The sequence below is a fragment of the Mustela nigripes genome, chromosome 9, assembly GCF_022355385.1.
Source record: "Mustela nigripes isolate SB6536 chromosome 9, MUSNIG.SB6536, whole genome shotgun sequence".
Classification (NCBI taxonomy): domain Eukaryota; kingdom Metazoa; phylum Chordata; class Mammalia; order Carnivora; family Mustelidae; genus Mustela; species Mustela nigripes.
Window position 1 is genome coordinate 72,086,756 of NC_081565.1, and position 23,048 is coordinate 72,109,803.

General features: G+C 41.3%; 1 protein-coding gene across 11 annotated transcripts in view; it reads right to left on the reverse strand.

The window, feature by feature from the left end:
* Nucleotides 1-23,048, reverse strand: part of TLE4 (TLE family member 4, transcriptional corepressor) — a 140,902-nt gene that overhangs the window by 85,874 nt on the left and 31,980 nt on the right. For 4 of the 11 annotated variants that reach the window (XM_059411800.1, XM_059411799.1, XM_059411802.1 and 1 more), the window contains exons 5-6: nt 19,906-19,968; nt 7,311-7,385 (exon numbers count right to left, since the gene is read on the reverse strand). In XM_059411800.1, coding sequence (XP_059267783.1) covers nt 7,311-7,385; nt 19,906-19,968 — 138 coding nt within the window. The remainder of the gene's footprint in view (nt 1-7,310; nt 7,386-19,905; nt 19,969-23,048) is intronic. The other 7 variants (XM_059411807.1, XM_059411806.1, XM_059411809.1 and 4 more) reach the window with 2 other exon arrangements.

A 23,048-nucleotide genomic window follows, 5' to 3' on the forward strand; every position in this document is an offset into this window, starting at 1 on the left:
CTCTCTTCATTGTGGTGGTAGTGTACATGACTGTATTCAGCTGCCAAAATCCATAGTACTCTATGCTAGAAAGGGTCAACTTCACTTTATATAAATTATACCTCGATAAATCTTTTTGAAGCATACAGAATATCAATAATGAATGTCTTGCTAACTCCTGCTACCAAGTATAAAAAATATAAATTCATAAATGTATGCCTCGTTTTTATTATGTTTTCTGTCTCTCTTTGTTCTGTTGTTCTTGAAAACTAAAGTTTTACAGAAATTAAAATGTGTAAATTGAAAGTTGATTATGTGTAGTAAAATGCAAAACCAGAAAGTTTACAACTACCAAAACCTTAAAGATGATTCAAATGTAATTTGAGAATCATTTCAGAATACACTTTAGAAGAGGTTTAAAAATATCATTCAAAGAGAACATAAAATGCGCCCCTTTGATACGACTTGCTGAAGGTATTCAAATATTTGCTGCATGAATGAAGGGGTAGATATAATCATCATTTTTAACCATTTGATAAAAGGTTCTAACCTTTTCACAAAGGACCTTAGGAAAACACCTAGGATCATAAATCCATTTTTAGATCAAAGATTCCCAAACTAATTTCCTACGGAGCTTTGAGGAGAACACACACCAACGGTCCTTTTAGCCTAAGTCCTTAAACCCCTGAGCTGTTGTTCTGGGGAGCCTGTCCATTGCCTTCTTCCCAGCTTCGAAGGGCACAAAGCAGAGCGTCTAGCTACACGGGCACTGCTGCTGCTTGTAGGGACACTAAGAGCAAGAGGTCAATAAGAGAATCAGAAAAAGGGGTACAAAAAAGAGAAACACAACAAACCACTAACCAATCAAAGGGATAACAAAGTGCAAGCTTGCAAGCTGCCCTGAGTGAAGCCTGTTTTTCTGTGTTAACTCTTACACCCAGAGCCCTAGACCCCTACACAGGCTCGGCCTGCTGTGCTCTGGTGTGAACGAAGGGCAGATCACAGATCTGGGAAACTCTACATCTCCTTAACAGTGGAAACGCAAAGCCCACAGGCCTTTTACTAAGTCAGATGCACCCACCAAGACACGTTCTGAAACTCTTGTCACACTCTGTGCGGAGTTCTACCTTGAGCTCTGGAAATACACGTATTAGCCGGAAGGAGCGAGAGAAGGGTTCCTTCCTCAACAGAAAGAAAAAGAGTAGCACTTCAGGTTGGCAACAGGAAGGGAAGAAGAGAGGGAGGGAGGAAGAGAAAAAGGGGAAAAGAGAAAGAGAGAGGAAGAGAGGAAGAAAGGAAGGAAGGGAGGGAGGAAGAAAGGAAGGAAAACCAACTAGCGTCTAGAAATTTCTTCTAAGAAAGCTATGTAACAGAATCTGACAGAGTATATACCATAAATACAAATTAGAAATCCTGTTCTTTACCCAGGTTTCTTAGGGAGTCCTAAAGTGGAGACAGAGCTAAAAAAAAAAAAAAAATTACTTAAATATATGAGAGTCTTCGCCATGAGAGAAGGGAAATTGCTGCTTCTTAGAGCCTCATCAAATTGTAGTACAAAGATTAGATTATGACTGCATCAATCAATAATGTAGCCCCCTGATCCACAATAAATGAATCTGTGAAAAACAAAACAAAAAGAGTGAGGGGCAGGCATATCAACATATAGAGGAATGTGTAGACTTAGGATGAAGACCGCGTTGGCTCCCGTGCACGCACGAGTTGCAGGGCTCTGCTCACCTGCTCTCACAAGGACTCACAAGGACTGAGAGCAGGTGAGCAGAGCCCTGCAACTGCAGAACAGCAGCCCCCCTCCCCCAGCCTTTATCCCCGCAAGCCTCGTGCAGCCAGGGGCCAGCATGTCTCATAAAGCCTTTCAACTCCAGGCACACTCTCTGGTAAAGACAGTCACAAAGGTGGAGTTAACGATCTCTGATGAAACCCAAATCTATTTCACAGCTTGTTTTTAAGTTTATTCCATATCATGTATCAGCTGGGAGAAGAAAAAGAAAGGGAAGCTCGTCTACAAATTTATGGAAAACTACTTATTTAAAAAAGAATCTGAAAGCTAAGCTGTTCAAGAAATAATGTTTTATGTGCAGAACTCATGTCCAAAAACATACCACGATCCCAGCACCTGAGTACAGCTGCCTACCTACCCAAGCCCCCTGAAGGGCTCGGGGCTGATGAAGTAAAATCCTGAGTTTCCTAGTTTGTCCAAAAGTAAAGAGACAGGGCTTTGGCTGCACGTAATTTTAAAAAAAAAGATCCCAGGACAGGAGTGAGACCTAGGGACAGTGAATCAGGGAAGAATGGAAATTGAGAACAAGGTATGTAACCCTGAGTCAATGACTACCATGGGCCACTAGCTGGAACTCTGTCCTGTTGGGACCCTTTGTGGAGCAATGAAGAAAGGATCTCAAAATTGCCCACCCACCAATGGGGCAGCAGCGGGGGGGGGGGGGGGGGGTGTCACTTCCCCGGATGTTTGCCTGTGTGTCCAGATTACCTCATGGGGGTCGGTGTATATACCTGACCCTTTCATACTGCTCAGGGGTACGTGAAGGGTGGATTCCCCACCAAGAGCACCTGGAAATGCAAGAGCTTCACCGTGTGGCTGAGGACAGGTGTTGCCAGGCCTGGGGAAACACTGCAGTTGTACTGGCCAGGGCCAGAGAGAAAGCAGACAAGGGGAGAAAGGGAACTGCGGGAATGTGGTAGCCCAGGAGGGACACCACTCCCTTAGCATGAGGGGGGGACACCTGTGCCCAAAAGAGGACAAGAGCACAACTATAGCAAAATTAACAATACCTCTAGCAAGCCCTTTATTAGCAAATACAGAGGTGGGATGAAAATGTGGCTCTTGGATACTTAGTATCTTTCTGCTTTTGTTGAGAATAATGAAGTATTTTTAATTGTCTGTCAAATTTTGTGTTACTGGAACCTGTGATAAGACAGGCAGGAACACACACACATTTTTATAAATACCTACATATTTGTATCTTCCAGTTTTTTGTCTAATGACTGATTAGTTTACAAAGACAACAAGAAACACTACCACAATGGCGTATCTACATGCTTCTGGAACTTAAAATGGCAGTTTTGAAATCTATCATGGAAAAAGAGGAACGTACATTTTCAAACTGTCATACCGCAAGACCCTCAGCCAAAATGCCAATCTGGAATGTGTGTGTGTGTGTGTGTGTGTGTGTGTTTCTGTGTGTGTATATAATTTAAGGCCCAATCATATGACAAGGACAATAAAACAAAATGCTAAGAGAAAGAAAAAAATCCCCCAAGGTATTTTCTTCCTTTTTTTAAACTAACTCAAACACATAGGATAGTAAAGGCAAAGTCATTTAAATCATTTCCTTAGTAATACAAGTAATATTTAAATAGATTTAATAGTGCTGCTCCAAACCAATGAATTATGGGTTTAAAACCTATTAAAATGTAATGTTTTTTTCCTGAGCTGAGAGGAGAGAGATTTAAATCCACTGAATTTTAATATTTCAGCTTGAGCTGCAGGAGGTAGAGAAAGTCCAAATGAACTATTCCATCAGCACCATTCAAGCATGAACATTTTAATCAGTTTTACTTCCTTGGAGTTCTCTAACACAGTTTACGCTGTCATTCTGAAAGCACTTAACACAGAGAGTGTGAAAAACCACCAAGGCTTGTTATTGCCTTCACAATTGATGGCAAATAATTTTGCAGACTTCCTATCATTAAAATGTCACTGCTAAAAATTGAGGTTCAGCATTTCTTGTGCTAAACTGCATTTTCCTACAAACACCATGACATACCTGTTCTTAAAGAATTTTTTTAAGGGTTTTTCTTTCTTTCTTTCTTTTTAAAATGCATATTTCTACCATTTTCCCCCCTCAAAGAGTTAGGTTAAAAAAAAGAGCGTGGAGGGAAATCCAAAGGAACCCCACTTTCTATTTTTAAAAGCGGAACATTTTCTTTTCCAATGTTCATACTAACAAAACTTTTTTTTCCCCCTAATGGTGCCTTCTTTAGTGAAATTCTTATGAGTTTCCAAGCCAGTCTCCTTTATTAAGCATAACCACATTCACACAGCATGTGCTGATTATATAGTGTAATGGATTTAAAAAGCATTTTAAGATAGTCAGATGACTCAATTTAATAATACAGGAAATGAAAACATCATTTCTAATTAGATCATATTACTGATTTAAAACTACAATTTGTGTGCTGTTCCAACAGTGTGATCTCGCAGAGATTCTAATTTAAAAACACAGTGGCTAGTAGGACACATGACAAGATCAAACTAGATACATAACATTCCCTCAGCCCATTTGGGGGAACTCTGGGAAAGCTTCAAGGAAATCTGAGATATGACCAACTCAAAACACCACACAAAATACTGACTGTAGAATACAACACAGGAATTTTCCTAGGTTTTCTCCTTATAAATAAAAGATAAATGATATTTAACTTATTTCAATCTATCAACAGTTTTAAACTGAACATGACCTGTGAAAGAAATCATTATAACTGTGTTTCATTCCATTAAACACAACTAGCTTATTGTCAAGAGAACAAGCCGCCTCTCCAGGTTTCGGGCTCACTTCAGCATTTTGCATTTAAACTGCATGGATCACTGGTTTGGCTCATTTACCAATGAAGGTAGAATAATATTGCAGAGTTAAAAAGGTGCTTCATCAGATTTCATTAAATCTGGGAACATTTGCGCTTGTCTGCATGGTGTGCATACATATAAAACAGATACATATGTAGTGATAAACAAATGAAGGTCTGTTCGCAGGGGCTTTAGATGGGTCTTTGCCTCTTGGGAGGAGAATTTTCATTCCCTCAGTGGAAAAAATCATGGCCGACTCCAATCCCAAAACCAAGTACAAAAAAATATATATAAAATTGGTCCCTCATCACTTTCAGTAGCAAGTCAAAATGGCACCACCTCACAACACAGCCATGCTCAAGGGGACACAGAGGAGCAAGCATGTGCTGTAAATTCCACCATGTGATAACTGAAAACTACTGGACAGAAGGCATCACTGGGGCTGAAAGAGACAAAGACCACACACCATAGAGAAAAGCAGGAGTAGAGAAGTATCAAGTGAGTTGGGAGTTTTTTCATTTGGTTTGTGACTCCCTACAACTGCTGGGTTTGTTTTTCTATCTCTGCAATCTGTTTTTCAGAAGAGTAAGAGAGTATGACAGTGACTCCATTTCCTGCTCAGACCCCAATAACCTAGAACCCCTACCAGATCCCCAACAGCACTGCTTTGATAGTATGTGTCTCTACCGAGTAAGATCTTCAACTAAGTTGTTTAGGTCACAAAATTCAACTTGCTAGATTTTAATAATTAAATCCATATATACACAATAGGTCAGTAACCTGACAACAGTCTCATACATCACCCTTTCCCTGAGAAAAGGCAATCTGCCATCCCATCCAAAACAAGGTATGTAGAATCAAATAGATATATGAAACAGCACTGAAAAGATACTTGATGTGTGAAGAGAAGGGAACCTGTTCTGAGTTTTAGATCTTCCCTCCTATTTTGAAGAAATAGTCAACATAGAACAATGGGGTTTTGATTCAGATTAATCTCTCCACTGTGCAGACAGTAACGAATAAGACTGGGAAAAGAAACAAAACAGCCTCTGTTTCCCGGAGAACCTGCTGCCAACCAGTCCTAAGGTAGGATGGACACTTGTGTTTTTGCAGTTCACACAAACAGTGAACACTAATAAACCAGAAATGACCGAGCACGCTCCCCTATCAGCCCTCCTGCACACGTTCTCTCCTTCAACAGCAGACAGTGGTGTGGTGGGTGAGAAATGCTGGTTCTATCCCTGGTGACCTTGGGAGGTCTGGTAACCAAAATACATCCCAACGCGAACACGAGTGCTTCAAGCAAACACATAGAGCTAACTCTAAAATTATAGCTTCTTCAACTTTAAAAAATATATAACCTGCTGCTATTTTCTGGAGTTTTATGAAATAAAAACTGCTTGTAAAATGTATTCATCTCTCATCTCTCCCTCATCCCTAGAGCGTAGAAGTGTACGACAGATGAGTCTACACGGCTGGTTCTGATTCCGCCTTCTTTCCAAGGGCGCACTTCTGAGGAAATAAAGGTTGCCCCTTCCTATTTCTGATGTCTTCCAATTTACTACCAGTAATTGTGGCCCTCTGACCACAAAACAGAGCTCAAAATAGCCCATTAAAAAACAAGCCACAATCAGACTCCGGCTCCACCACCACCGCCAGTCATCCCAGAGTTGTGATTTCCTTGTTAAAAGACAGAGGCATAATTGAAGCAATATCTTCACTTCAGATTGATTATCAGGCGACCCTTATCCGCATCTTCACTCAGCAATTTGAATTTTAATGAAAGTAAATGGAATAATTAGCATTTCAAAGTGTGTTTGATACACTGAGGGAAGGAAAAAAAAGAGAAAAGACTTTTGTGTATCATCTATACACAAAAGAAAGTATTTGGGAGGGGGCAGAGAGAGGAAAGTATAGTTGTATTGTCTTCATTACAATAATCTAAGGAACTGCATGTACCAGCTGCATAAATAGAGATGTAATATTGTGCTCTTTTCAGCTAAGATTTTTCACCTTTATTATCCCTTAAGTTTTAGCACAGTATTTTATTGCTTGTTACCTTCATCTGAGAGGAACAAAAATCTAAGGGGAGTTGGAATGATTGCCCAAACCTATGAGTTCCAGCAGGATTTCCATGCAACATTAAAACTACCATCACCAGGAAGAATATCCTAACTGGGCCACGGATTTTGCCAAAAGGTACACCTCTCATCTAGTATCTCCTACTACAAATGGACACTAGCCCTGAAGAACCACTCATCACAGAGGAGGAAGAGTAGCTGGGAGATACAAAAATGTACATTTTATTTCACCAAAAACGGTATGAAGGTACTCTGTATTTGTGGAAAGACCAAAGAAATCAAATCATTTTACATCAGGGCAATCTCCATCTTTTTTTTTTTTTTTTTTTTTTTTTTTTTACCCCCAGGCCTAGGCCAGCAACATGTGCTGATTGCAAAGGAAAGAAATATGAAAAATAACTATCTGGTCTCCTGAGGGGAGAATTTCTGGGAACTTGTCAACTGGAATTGGTGAGAATGTGATCCAAAGCTTTGGAGGTAGCCATCCAATTTCACATGAGACCATGAGACAGAAGGCAAAGTGCTGAATTTCACTTTGTGGTCCCCTATTGCCTTTTGCCCTTTTGATGGAACAAAATTTAAAGAGAGAGAGCAAGCAAGCGGATGACACACACTAAGATCAGAGCTAAAATGGAAAGGCCACGTACCCCAATGATGGCGTTCAGTTCGGCCATGGTCACCTGCTTGGCCCGTTCCACAGCCTGCACCACTTGTTGCTGGTGCTATAAATGAAGATCAGAAACAGAATACAATTATTTGCTTTCTAGTCAGTCAAGAACAGCTTTTCCTAACATGTCCTCTAACTTCAATTACATGCAAAACAGGATTTAGGGGTCTCCATATTTCAAACAAAAGCCCAGGTGGTCACTGACTAAATGTCTAGGGTACATCTGGGTCTCTACCGCAGAGAAGTAATGGGCATCCAACTGCACCCCTACAACTGGTAGAAGCAGCTTAAATTTTACTTGGATATCCAGTGGTGCACTGTGGCCCAGCATCTTCCACTAATACTAACAAACACAACAACACAACCCAACCCCCACCTGCTTTCTTTGTACCCCCTTTTCTCTGCCAACTACATAAAAATTCTGAAAATATTTCCTGGAAGTACTTATTTTTAAAATTTCTCCTGATTGTTGTTACAGTAAGCACTAGAAGGCTTTAATTCCTGTCATGAAGGGCTGTATATTTAAAAGAGATTAAAGATGTACAACTTTCACTAGCAGTAATGTCTAAGGACTTCAGGTGTTTCTTTTACATGCAATAGAAAACTAAAACCTAAAAGTTTCATTTATTTATCCTCTGGAAAAACTAGGGTGGATAGTATAGGAAAATCCCACCCTCTATCCAGTACTAAAGCGAATAAGCAAGAACAGAGTATCGATAATTTATGTAATATTTTAAAAAGGAAGTAGCACAGAAGTGTCTGCAAGGAGGCACTCACTCACTCACTTCTGGACACACACCACTGCGTGCACAAGCACCCCCCAAATATAAATAATATTCTCAACTAAATACACTTGAACACTCTAGTATCTATATTCTCAGATTTAGTCTAAAAAAGGTCTCCTTTGGACTTTTTTCAACTAGGTTTAGTGAATGAAGAGCCAAAAAGACCGTGCTATAAGACAAGCACTCCTCTGTGTGGCTAGGAAGAAACTTGTTTTGACTGATCCTAGTTGAGAAATGTGGCTAACCTTCTCCACTGATTTGAAGTGAATATGAAGCTTTGCTAGCATATTGCTTAATACACACAAAACGCTAAGCCATCAATTATACATGAGATTCCTCTTGAGCTACCTGGTATTACACTCCCAAACTCTCAAATATACACAGTAACTGCCATTAACTAGGGTGACCAACACTGCTACCTCTCAGCTGTGTAGGGTCAGAGGGGGTGTGGAGTGTGGAAAAGAAAACTGCTTTAGTTATCCATACGTGGTGTTTTCACCCTTGATTTCCTAATAGAAATGTACATTTTGTGCCTATAATATAATGGAAAGAAAAATGTCAAATGGATCACTGCATTTTGAGCTTTTAGTAAACTCTGAACTTTAAAGTAGATACCTTTGATTTTTTCTTAATTTTAAGAGTTTTAAAAGGGCTTAAGAAACAATCTCAAAGTCATCTTTTCTTAAGATTTTATTTATTTGAGAGAAAGAGAGAGAGAGAGAATGCACAAGAGCAGGGGGACAGGCAGAGGGAGAAGCAGACTCCCCCGCTGAGCAGTGAGCAGGGAGCCCAGATATCAGGACCATGAGATCCTGACCTGAAGGCAGAAGCTTAGCGGACTGAACCACCCAGGTGCCCCAAACGTCTTTCTAAGTATCTCCATCCATTCTCTTACTCTTTAAAATATTTCCCAAAAGTGAAATAACTCATTTCCTTCTCTATCTGAAGAAAGTAAAAGTCCTCAAGATTTAGAAAGACATTAGAAGGAACAGAGGGGTACACTCTATACAGTGACCGGTAACAGCAGTTCTTCCTTAAAGCTATCCTAACCAGTCTGTTAACCTACAAATACAGAGTTCATGTTTAGATTTAAAGCAATCTAGTTGTCAGAGTAGTGTAAAATGGCAGTACTTGGACAACAGAGAAAAAGACGACATGTAAGATGACTGGGATTTTTCAAATACTCAAAGTGAGTATATGGACAGCAACTGGTAATGGATTCTCCACCTTCTACTTTCCAACATTCAATAATGGCTGCTCAAAACTTGAAGAAACTGAAAGCCAAAAGGACCACATGAGCTCACATCCAAAACACGTATCATTCATTCCACTCAGGCATCCAAACATTCAACAAAAGCCTTTTTAAGTTCCTACTCTGTCCAATTTCTATATATTACTGAAATATTTCCACATTAGTAAATATCCTCTACTTTATATTACGTATTCAAAAAACAGTTTTGTAAGACGGACATGCAGGAAATACAGCTAGTTAAGGCCTTTCTACCATGAAGATTGTTCAACTCTTGCTTCATAACCTGGACTCCCAACTGCCAAAACAGGCAAAGATGCCTGAGGGCAGAAAGGGTATCTTTCTGGCTCAGCATTAAAATCAAGAGCATTTCCTGAGAAAACCAGAAACACAGCAGTGAGCCAGAACAGTGACATCTGATGTCCCTATAGAAACTCTTGCTAAAAAGCTAAAATGACAATGGAAGTCATGATTCAGCTCCTTTGTTTCCTTTCATGGCAGTGGCCATGGGCTAACACCACAGCTGAACTCTACCTGTAGTTCAGGATTTTACTTCCCTATTTCTGCTTACAACTGTGAATCATCTGCTGTTTGAAGCTCCCTAAGGCAAAGAATGCCTCCTCCCAGTGTGCTCTGAAAGCACCAGAAACACCCTGACCCTGCTCACTCAGCCATGTTAGTAACCCAAGAAGCAGCACACCCCAGGAAAGAAAAGGCAAACGTTCAAAGAAAAAAATGAACACTCGATAAAGAAGCCCCAAATCCTCAAAAACTGACCCAAAGGTGGCATTTTTTTTTCCATTTCCAATTTTAACAAATAAGAAGCTCTCTGACTCAGAAAACCAAGTTTTCACATCTCCTTAGAACCCTGATGGTTTTCCCATTACATCTGCCATCTCTTCCCCTTTTCTTCCCCTTCCCCGTCGGCTTCTCTCCTCCCACTCCACCCTGCAGCTCATTTCCTCTCCCACTTCCTGCTTCTCCCCTCTGCCCCCTCACCACAAGTGGTGACAGCCACTCCAGCCCCAGTCAATCTGCAGAGAGCAACAGTCCTGTGGCCGTTTACTGCTCAAGCTGCTCCCTCACGCAGGGGCCCCGACTGAACTTTTTCTACCAGCATCACCAAATCAAGTGCTACTAAGAACATATCAATAAGCCTAAGAGGAGAGAGGGAGGCTCTAACTGGGACTCGGAAGGGTAGGGGGAAAGCCCAATAATTTAGTCTTTAAAATACTGAGATTTGTAATTTTAAAAAAGAAACCTTTCAAAAAAGCCAAAAAACAAAAAACAAAAACAAAAACAAAAACCCTGTACTGTGATTATGGCTGCACAACTCTGTATATTTACTGAAAATCACTGGATTATATATACATTTTAAACAAATGAATTTTGTGATGTGTAAGTTGTATCTCAATTAAACACTGTGATTTAGGGAATACAAGCAGGGATGGGGCCATTAGAATGAAATTCTACACATTACGTCACTTTCCTACTTAACTTTCATCATCAAATTATTTTTTGCATTTTTCAGGAAAAGGCTTGAGATTAATTTTTCAACAAGAAAGAGACTGAAACGATAGAAGTCATAAGTCCAACAAAGCCTGCTGAGAAAACAGACCTTAACAAACCACTAATGCATGTATAACAGGTGTTTAATGTAGGTTTTGGGGAAGAGATGACAATGACCATACTTGCCAGCCAATATTTTAGGGCATGGTAACAGATGTAGTATTTCTAATAAAACCAGGGGGAAAAACCTCTACATTACAACTTGGAATTTTTTTTTTCATACCCACTCCCCCCTCCTTACCTCCTACCTACCTTACTGATAGGGGTAAGTAAAGAGGTAGTGGGTAAAGGCAGAGGTGTAAAGTGAAGTAGGATTTTTATAATGAACAACATTAATATTCCTGACACGTGACATGAAAAAGTCAGCACTTGGGATAATGGCCCCCAATCCTCAAAAGGAACTCCCAGACACAGAGCACCTTATATTATATAGCAAAGCCAAGACATAAAATAATACTAGGGGAGGTTATAGGAAGGCATGCCCAGCATACTTCCTAGAGCATCAGGAAAGGCTTTGCTTGCTTATTCATTCAGTCAATTATTTATTAGGAACCTACTGTGTGCCAGATGACTGTGGCAGGAACCAAGACTAGAGTCATGAACAAGACACTCAGTGAATGAGTAACACCCAAAGGCTCAGTAATATCACAACGGGAGGATAATTTCCATGAAGAAAATTACAGGATGCTATGCAATCACTTATTGGGGAGACAGCTAATGGAATCTGAGGGCTGAGGGCAGGCTCCCTGTGAAAGCTGACCCAACAACCGAGACCAGAAGCATGTGCAGGAGTTCTGTGGATAAAGCAAGGAGAAAAGAATCTCAGGCAGAGAGAAGAGCTTTGGCCAGGTCCCTGGAGGAGAAAGGCGCGGGTCTGTCAAGGAAGAGAACCAACGTGGATGGTTGCAAAAGAACAGGCTAAGGAGCAGAATTGGGAGAGACAAAGCAAGGTGGGAATGAAAGCCTTCTCGGGCAGGGCAAAACACACAGGCAAAACTTTAAGTGGAAAAGTATTCACAAAAATAACAACAAAGGCAAGAGCCCGAAGTCACATGGGTAGGGCCCAGGCACGCGCTCTAGAACCATACTAGCGGAAGTGAAATGTGTAAGGCAGGAGGAGGCCAAACACAGACAGGCTCTGCATGACATGCAGAAAACTTGGGACTTTATCCTGGTAAGGCATTCTTTTTTTTTTTTTTTTTTTTTTTTAAAGATTGATTTTAGAGAGAAAGAAAGAAAGAGCTTGCATGAATGCGAGAAGCAGAGGGAGAGAGAATCTCGAGCAGACTCTGAGCTAAGTGAGGAGCCTGAGTGGGGCTCAATCTCACGACCCTGAAATCATGACCTAGGCAGAAATCAAGAGTCAGATGTTTAATCGATCGTACTACCCAGATATCCCCAGGTGGGCAAAATTTTTGTTAGAAATTTTAAAGCAGCTGAGTGTTATCAGTTCTGCATCTCAGCAAGATAGACCTGGGATAGTAAAGAAACTGGATGACAGAGAGATGAGCCAGACAGGAGGGAGAACAGGCAGAAGGCTAACACAATACTCTAGAGTGAAAGATAAACTTGAACTTGGACCAAATGCCCTTCCTGCTCAACAGGACTCATTAGCCACATGTACATAAAAAGCCACTTGCTCAGAACTAGTAAAAGCCTTAGAACATGAGACCCAGATGGCAGCAGTGCCCCAAGCACTGTAACTATAAACTGACCAACAAAAGTCTCTCCACCTTCCCAAAAGCCTACAGATTTCTAAATGGTGCCCTGGCTGCGGGGACTGGTGGGTGGCCTTGTAGTATCAGCCACAGGCCAAAAGCCATTACTATCCAACAGATGCGTTTCCCCTGCCATACCCTCCCCAAGCAGTACGTCAGTCTCTCTTGATAATATCCTCTGGAAGGGATCTCTCCACCCACCTCATGCACAAGCTTTTCCTATGTGGGGAGAATGGGCTCTAATATTATTAGAAAGCTACCTCTCCCAACTTCTTCCCACTGGATCCAGTTTTGCCTCTACATTCTCCTCCAATGGACTGCACTTCAAGTACACAAAAATGGCCTAATGTTTGTTTTCACTTTCTATATCCCCAGTTAAATATCCCTAGGCCACTGGCTTTAAGCCACTCATCCTCTGGCCGCTCCACTGACGCTCCGCTGTGGTGCTCTAGGTGGTAAGACAGAATACTGCCGGCGTGGCTAAGCAGGTCAAATCTGAGTGAAAGAGTCACTCCATGCCCAGTAAGTCAGGCTAAAATCCCACTCAGTCTGTTTCAGCAACTCTACTGGCCCAAATAAGCTTTAAATTCAAATTGGCCATTCTTAATGGTATCCCAAGAAATGTTAGTCCCACAAGAAATCAGGTATTACTTAAAACAAAAACAAAACAAAAAACCCACCAGGTTTAATTCTGCCTATACCTGGTAAATGGCAGGTCTTCTCTGAGCTTCAAATCTCAGAGACTGAATATGTATGCAAGGTTTTACATACAATTTTATCTGTGAAACTTGGGACTAAGGCTTGGAAAGTACTGTACAAGGCTTTTTCCTACTGACCACCTAGCCTCACCTTCACTGCTCTGACCCACACGAGGACAGAGCATGCTTGCCTGACCTATCCAATAAATTCTCAAGTCCCTGCTTTCCAAGAGAACTTTCTACGATGTCAGAAACTTTCTAAATCTGTGCTGATAATCTGGTGGCCACTAGCCACCTACCAGTGGATACTGAGCACTTGAAATGGGGCTAATGTGATTGGAAAACTTAATTTGTAACCTTATGTAACTTTGATTAATTTTATTTTCACTTTTTTTTAAGATTTTATTTATTTATTTGACAGACAGAGATCACAAGTAGGCAGAGAGGCAGACAGAGAGAGAGGAGGAAGCAGGCTCTGCTGAGCAGAAAGCCTGATGCGGGGCTCGATCCCAGGACCCTGGGATAATGACCTGAGCCGAAGGCAGAGGCTTTAACCCACTGAGCCACTCAGGTGCCCCAGATTAATTTTAAATCTAAATAGCCACATGTGGCTATGGCTACCTTAATAGATATTATAAGCTCTACTTAAAGCATTGTAAAGTAATAATTCAGTAATAATCCAATCATCACCTAACTGAAAGTCAAAGAAATGAGTAGGTTTCTCGAAAGCAGGTTAATTTTTTCAACACATATTGGTAAGGGTTGGCATTGCTGCTTCTGAAAGGAGGCTGACATTGAAACCTGCAGAGAAGTTCTCCTTCCTGAGGACCATTTACTTACCGAGGGCAAGCAGGCTATAATGTCACCATAAGGATCTCGCCAAATACACAACTGTCACTAAAGTACTCGGTCACATAAAAGAAGTCAGCTGGCCAAACCACGGAACGAGGGACAGGATTATGCTCCCTGATGCTTCAGTCAGTTTTGTAAGGGAAAAAAAACCCAGACTTTAAATGAAAGATTGTCCAATGTAAGAATCCGAAAACGAGACAAAATTCATGAAAGCCTCAATCTAGGTGTATTAGTCATTTCAGGACATCCTTTAGATATATAGCACTGTCATAATGTATTACCAGCACTGACAAAATGGCCCTGACTGGAACGCAGACGTGTCCTATGAAGGCTGCTGGCATTTAATGAACGATCTCTGAAGATGGTCTTGCGGGTGTCACCGCATACTTATCAGGAGATCTCTGGTGAGTTCAGCCAAGCTCGCCTACATCAAACCATGTTATCACAAGCCAGTGGTTCCTTACGAAGTTAACAAGCAATAAGACGAGTTAACCTGGTGCCATTATGAGGCGAGAACACCGCCACCAGTGCATGTAACCACTGTATTTTGTTCATTTCCTCCCTGAGGCACAGTATGAAAGTGACTGATCACATTTTTCAACGTCCATTTTACAATTATTCTATACATGCAAAATGTGGTTCAGAGCAATTCAGCACCATATTAACCCAGGTACTAAAAAAGCAGCATTTGAGATACACTCATATCTCATATCATAGAAGGGGTTTGTTTGCCATCAAATTAAAAGGACCAAATTTATGGCATGTACAAAACAGAAAGTCAGGTACCGTAGCTATTCTTGCTATTGGAATTGGAATTTAAAGAAGCACGTATTATACCATTATGTACTTATGTATGATTTTCTACTATTTAAATGCAATGGAAAGCACCCAAATAAATCTACATAATTCCAGAGGAAGACACTATTTGGTTCTACTCACTAAATAGGCTATCAGGATAATAAAAACCAAGTTTTGAATCACAATTAAATGTGCACCAGAAACTCTTCAAGTTGGAATACTCTCTTTTCCCTAGGTAAATACAGAATAAAAATAAAAGGCTTAAAAATTTCACTCCTGATTTCCCTTTTATAGCCTAAAATTTCTAATGACCAGAGAACTATTATTAAATGTGGTCAAAAGAATGATTTAAATTATTCATTTCATTTCCCATAAAATCAGTATTTTCACAAACAAGGAAGAAACAGCTGCTGACTAGGAAGCCCAGGCCTCAAAGCTGGGGGTTCTGCCATAACTCTGCCTCAGGTCTGGGAGAACAAGTCGACAGGGTTCCTCCACCAGCAATAAAGCAGTTCTGCCTCCACTTAAGTAACTCAAGAAACAAGAAACAGGGGTTGGGGGGTGAGGGGTCCTGCAGGCAAGTCATTACTTACGAGCATCCTTCAATTTTGCTGAAGCCTCATAAGGTCTAACGGTCTACAAGAGATATCCTGAAATCACTGATGAAAAAGAGAGTCCATCCATAAACTACGTGTAAAAACAAAACTAACTTCAGCTAAGCAACCAGATATTTGGAAAAGAGCCAGTCCCCAAGTGGACTGAGAAGTTTGTTTTTCTAGATAGCTTCGTGGGTAAAACACAGACCACATCCCAAACCACTGCACTCCAGAGGTCAGCACTACAGGCCGAACCCTCTCCGGATATTTGCTTGTTCCTTGGGGAGAGACAGGTGTTCGCTACACTAGAAAATTAATTTTTGGAGCTAGAAGAGAAATCACCCTTAGGGCTACCAAATATGCCTCACTGAGATTTTTAGCTAGTTCACAGCCCTAACTTCAGTTTTAATTTACACTCTTTTCCTCTATAAGGACGACAGAAGAGAGGAAGATAACCAATTCATTCTTCGAAAGGTAATGAGTAAAAAGGGGCGGGAGGGCTGGTTCCACGTCTTCTCCAACAGGAAACTCAGAGCTGTGCTGCTCCTCCTGTAGCAGGCACCGCGGCGACCCAGCATCCGGAGGGGCTTACTGGGCACAAGCACGCATCGCACACTAACCTCAGGTACAGGTGAGGAGACTGAGGCTTCCAGAGGCAAACCATTTGCTAAAAAGGTCACCCAGCTTTACTTGGCTATAGTAAGCCACATAATTTGTAACAGGGAGGCCAGGACTCTACCCAGATCCAACTGTCATCATTTTGGCATCTCTTGCTTCTGGACCTGCCAACGGGGAGTTGATTATTTATAGCTCCCCTCCTGCGAAGGAGACCCAAAGCAGGAGAGAGAAGAACTTCCCACTTACTTCGTTGAGATCTGCCTTTTAAAGAAGAAACCTGATGGCAATAGAATCTAGATCAGTCTTACTCATTCCTAAAATCCAAAAGAAAGTGGGAGGAAAAAAACAGCTTCGGACAGGTGAGGACTCACTCACGAGGCTTCTTTAAACTCTGGTATTAGGGATCCTATAAAATTTTTAGAACTATATGTGAGAGGTGCCTGGGTGGCACAGGTTAAGCCTCTGACTCTTGATTCCAGCTCGGGTCATGATCTCAGGGTTGCGAGACCAAGCCCTGTGTCAGGCATGATACAGAGCATGGAGCCTGCTTAAGGTTCTCTCTCTTCCTCTGCCCCTCCCCCTCCTGCTTGCATGCCTCACCCTGCCTTAAAAAAAAAAAAAAAAAAAAAGAAGAAGAAGAAGAAGAAAAAGAACTAGGGGCACCTGAGTAGCTCAGTGGGTTAAGCCTCTGCCTTCTGCTCAAGTCATGGTCTCTGGGCCCTGCGATCCAACCGTGCATCGGGCTCTCAGCTCAGCAGGGAGCCGGCTTTCCCTTCTCTCTGCCTGCATCTCTGCCTACTGCCTCTGTCTATCAAAATAAATAAATAAAATCTTTAAAAAAAATAAAAAGAAAGAAAGAAAAAGAATTTTATGTGATACTTGCTTTGACGACAAAAGTTGGCAATTACCTTTGTCTAACGCCTGGGACTTCTGCAGTAGTAAGTGCAACAGACACATCATTAAAATATACATTGGCTATAATTCTAAAAACTGTTTTGTGAAATCTACCAGGAAAATGTCTTTTCCTATGATTGTTTCCTGCAATACAGACATTCTTTAAGTACTTATGAACCACAATTACACAACTTATTTCCAAAAAAAAGTCTGGCACTTAAAACTAAATTTATTTAATAGTTGTCATTCAGCATTGCATGTGTAATTTTTTAAATTTTAGGAAATGTGGTATACTAACCACAAGCAGTATTAAGCAGGTACGTTAACAAGCACACGAAGGCTAAATTTAAAACGGGCTTCTAAAGGTATGTACCTCTGTTCCCGTCAAATTCCCGAAAAAACCCCCTCCAACCACTGTCCTGTACCTTATATGTACTAGTCTTCAGGGAATGTTCTCCTTTTTTCTAAATACAATCATTTCATTTTTAAATAAAAACGTTCTAAAATAAATTCTAATGCCACAGCTGCCGTTTTGGCAGTGAGACTGTCACACAGAGAGCCGGTGTTAAAAGATCAGATTAAGAGCCTTCAGTCCTGGCACCGAGTGACGCTCGCAGCCATGCAAGAGTGATTTTCCATGCCTCTGAAGAGACAGGAAATAGAATTCATCTTCCTCTAATAACCTGCCTCCTTCCCTCCCTCCAGATTACGGTCCATCTGGCCTCAGGACAGAAGCGACAAGTCTGATGCTCACAGAATGCCCAGAAGATGAAACGAGGTGGGCAATGTTCAGACACAAAACCTCAGAGAGGCCTGGGTTGGACAGGAACAAACATGTCTGTGGCCCACACATTAAAAGAGAGACGCACACCTTCAGAAACTGAAAAAAGAAGAGCCAATTAAATCCAAAGCAGAAGAAAAGATTTAGGATTTAGAGAACTATGACACAGGTCATTCGTTACACACAAATCAAGGATTTTAACCAAGAAATGTCAAAAGTATTGGTGAAATAAACAGTAAGTGGTGAGATCATGATGCTGTCTTCCCAGCCTCAAGCAGAGAGGAGTTGCAAGTATCTCCCTGTGGCTTTCCTCTGTGGGGTACAACTACTTCCTTAGCCAATTCATTCCAGTCCGGTCTTGCTCGGCACCACTACCATTACACATTCTCCTCCTAATGGGCCTCCCAGCACAAACAACACAACTCAGGTGGGAAAACAACCTATTTGCAGATCAGCTCCACCACCACCCCCAAGATCTCCTTCCCCTTTGGCATATAACCCCACAGATTCTGCAAAAATGCCATAGGCATAAGATCTACCAGTGATTACAGATGGGGGGGTCTATGCTTGCAAAGGTCTCAAGTGTCATACCCCCCCAGGGATAGTTCAAACTCTTCCCTCCACCTGGGGTGTAACACCTCACACGGTTACAGCTCTGTGGGTTGCACACACATTCTCCCCATCCTCCAGCTCCATAAAGCAGAGCAGCTTCAACTAAGAGACACACTGGTCTGCCTTGGGCAAGCTAGGCCAGGCTTCCTAAAGAAATGCAAACAGGCCTCTTAACTCCACCCAATCTAGTCACAAGCAAATCCTGAGCAGAAATAGGCAAATGCGGATATAGTGGGTAGTGGTTTTGTGGTCACAGCTAAAGGAAAAGAAAGACAATTCCTCCATTGTTGTTTGTGGTCCAGAAGAACATTTGAATTAAGGATGTTAACTCAGATCCATGGTTCGTGAACATGAGTACTCTGTGGGATATTTACCTGATGAAAGGTACCCATGGTTACTGAGATCCAACCGAGTTCAAACCAAGTAAGAATTTACATAGGAATTCACATGATCTGTAATACACACCCATGCTCAAACACCCGCTGCAGGCTCACATCAGTACATGCCCACGGGCAGGCAGGCAGACGGGCAGCTCTCCTGGAAAGCAACGCCACAACGTACCTACAGAAGTGGAGGGTAGGAGGAAAGTGCTGCGGTGCCTTCTAGCCCACAGCACAAAACTCGGTGGCCGAGACACACCTTTTCACAGGTGCTCTTACCTGAGCAAATGACGGATTCAGTAATCCAGAAGCACTTCCACCTAAACTTTGCCTACCAAAAGCAAGCAAGCAAACAAAAAGAGGCCAGAAAAGTCACAAGGACGCCACCATCCCCGAGAAATGCACCTTCTCATTCCAACATGAGCATATCTGCAGACAGCGTGTGCTTCCACGGCTGGTGAGCGAGAGGGGCACAAAGTCTGTGGTACTCAGAGCGCCGAGCCCACAGAGTCCATCCTGCCTATCTTTTTCCAAGTGCAGACACAGTGTTAAGATTTCATCAGGTAGTAGGTAACTTTTTTAAAGCAGCTAGCCAAAAGTTACCTTAGTCCATTTACTATATAAAGCACTTTCTCTGGATGTGTCTTTATGGCAACTCTTAATGCCCAGTGACCAAAGCATGTAACAAACCCTTCTGGGCAACATTTCAATCCACCCTATGAGAGGCCATTATGGAAAACAGTCATAATTCTGAGCAACAACAATACATCGTCCAATAACAGCAAGATATTTTAACAATTGAATTTTGCTTCACACGTTAGAAAATGTTCCATTATATGAACACAATTATTCTCCACGGAATGTTAATAAGGTGTAGAAGTTGGAATGTGAACACTGTATCTTAGAAATGTGCCATACAAACACCAAGAGACTGACATGGCCAAAGAGTCAGTTCCACAATCCCTCTTCTGCAAAACCACTAAAATGGCACCTTCTAGCCCAGTGTCTCAAACCAACTGCCTTACCTCTTGGGACAGGAAGGGAATGACTTGCGCACAGATAGCATTCAGCCTCTTGACAATCTCTGCCTGCATTTAAAAAAAAAAAAAAAAAAAAAAGGAAAGGAAAGCAATAAAGAGAACAGTCAGCTGGTTACAAATTCCCAAAATATTAACAGGATGATATTAAAACACACTTTATATTCTGGCTGGCGTACTTCCTAAGGAAGAGGAGAACTCTCATCAGCAAGCCCATTAAAAGGAGGCAGTGACAACAGTGCCACATTAATAGCACAATTTATTAACCGGCATTCATCTTAAAAAGTCAACCTTCAAGCACCAGGACAACATAAAAAAGGAATTTAATTTTCATGACTGGAAGTCAGTTTTCAAAAGCCTTCAACAGGACCCTTGTTCATTCTAATATGGTTTTTCGTTTTAACAGTAAAGATACATTCATCCTACCATCCCAGTTTCTCTCAGCAACTCATTGGATTTCTTCATTTGTGGCCTTTGCTAAAGCCCCCAACTTCCCAAAAGAAGAACACCCAACCAACACAGGTAAGATGATTAACTGAGATCCTGAAGTTATAAATTGATAGGGAACAGCAGGTTTTCTTCAATCATGAAAATTTCCAAAAATGTGTCCCACCAGGGTTTTCACTGTGCAGAGGCAGACCATGGTAAAATTTCCCTACACTTAGCAGAAAGGGATTTGTATATATACAGAAACTAACCTTGGGAACATTACTTATTCTTGAACTACAGATCTGCAAAGTCTCAGCAACATCAGATAATACAGAATTTATTCCCTAATAATTTCTGTTAAGTATAGAAATTTTCTATCAATAGGATGCTACAGTGAGTGAAAGAAGGAAAGTTAGAAGAAATTTAGAAAGAAAGAGAAAGAAAAAGAGAAAAAGAAAAAGAAAGAAATTAGTGCTACCCACTAACTTTTCTTTAAAAATCTACCCAGAGCTTCATTGGTGATCATCTTAATTTGTATTATCCGACTGCTCCTTATATACTTCAGGATGGGGACATGTAAACACATGGTTTTTTGATACACATACATGCAAAATAGCTTATATTTTAAATGATGGGATGGGTTGAAGGACAGGCAAGAAGTGTAGAGAGGCAGAAAATGTAAAGCAATTACTTTTCCTGAGACATTCTTAAAATAAATTCCATCCAGGGTCAGTTTCTCATTTTATAAGAGGACAAAAATGCTCTTTTTCTTGCTAAGCCATTACCAGAATGACAGCGACACTACACTCTCCTCATGCAATCTAGGTTTCCTTCTTTCATCAGCACCCTTCTGACTTTGCAGCTATGCAATCTTTTAAATGCCAGCACCTTAAAACCTTCGCCAGCCAAGAGAAAACACAAATTCACCGTGAAGGAAGTTTCAAACCCAGGCTTTCCTTCCCAGCCTGTCCTAACAGGATGGACAAAAACCCAGCACCAGTAACACAGCAGTGAATAAGGACCCAACTGTGCTGACCTGATTTAATTTACTGCACTGGCCCCACGGAGCATTTAGCTATCCTTTAAGAATGCTTAAACCACCATGAAAAGCTGCAGTGGGAATCACCTAACCACTCTCCACCTGGGCGGACATACCACAGTGGTTATGGGTGAAATTCCAGTGTGAGCCGAGAAAACAGAGTAGCATTCACCAGACCGAAAGCACTGCATCTCAAAGGCATTTGGTTGTTAAGCTTTTTGTAGGGAGAGATGGAGGGGGAGAGAATAAAAGATAATGAGACACTTTGGGGCAGACCAAACTGATGATTCTAATGCTTAGAACCATCTGCCAAGCATATTTTCCTCATTATGTTGTTTACATAAATAAAATAGTCCCTTGCTAGGAGGGTTTAAAAATGTGTGGGCACATAAGAAAACTGAGTTCTTTAGTTTGCCTACATAATCTAGGCAATAAAAACTACTCTAAGGAAACTTACTCATCGGGCAAAATGAAGACCAAGAGGTATTTATTTGGCCTCTTCGATTTTGGACCTAGGCTATTTTAAGTCTGAGCAACTGTGGGAAAAAAAAAAGTAATAATAAATCTGCATTTTCTTAAAAATAAATGTAGAAAAGTAGAAAAGTTGATTTATTTATTCACGTATATTAACACACGTAACAGAGAAAAGGGAAGGGTCTTGCAAACTTTTTCTTTATAGGTCTCCTTTTGTTTAAAAGACTTCTTAATTTCTTTAAGTTGTCATGCCAATGGATTTTTCATGGTCAGGCTAATTGGCGGCAGGGGGGTGGATGTGTGTGTGATTTCATAAAATTAAGCAGGTCATTCCTCACTTTGAAAGCTAAAGTTGCCTCGGAAACACTGCTGCTTCCATGGTCAACTAATTTTGCCTCTTTTGTCCCACAGGACCCAGCTTTAGGGAGGCATCATTTATTTACAGGCCTTTCCACTGGGCTTCAGTGATCAGCCAATAATACTGTGGACACACACTTCTAATGGCCTATGTTTTGAAACTGAGTCTAATCTAATGGCGTGGGGCCCAAACTCCTTTTCCAGCACAGCCATTAAAGGATGTAGGTTATTGCTGTTGTCACCATTGATATTTGTCATTGTAATGTAATTAGGGCCCTAAAATGATGCATTACAGCCCTTGGCACAGCTTCTATTAAAATCTTTTCTTCTGCTCACTGAACTGCGACCTGCTTTCTGATGAATAACAGACAGACAGCTTTAGGGTAAGGAGCAGATTCATCAAAGAAGTATTTTTCAGCTTTGGGGAAAGAGAGGGGGAAAAAAAAAGGCAACCTAGGAGGAAAAGCACTAGGGGAAGAAAAGCCACAATACACATTTGAATTTCATCTGACCACTTGAAATTCTGATTGCGTCTGATGAATCTTGCTTAGACAATATATTCCCAGTCTTCGAATCACATGGTTAATCAGGGCTCTAATCTGCTATCCATCAGCCTATGCCAGCGCTGTAGCTTCCAATCAAATTTATAGGTGATGTGGCTCATGCATCCCTGAACAACTACGTTCACAGAGAGCCCATTTAAACAGGCCAAGATTCTGAAATACTGCTGTTAGGGCTGCTGATGTTATTGTGGTATTCGAGGCCTTACAGACGCAGCTAGACTATTGTCTTTAGATGCCCACGATATTCCAAAATAGCATTAACGGCCCCA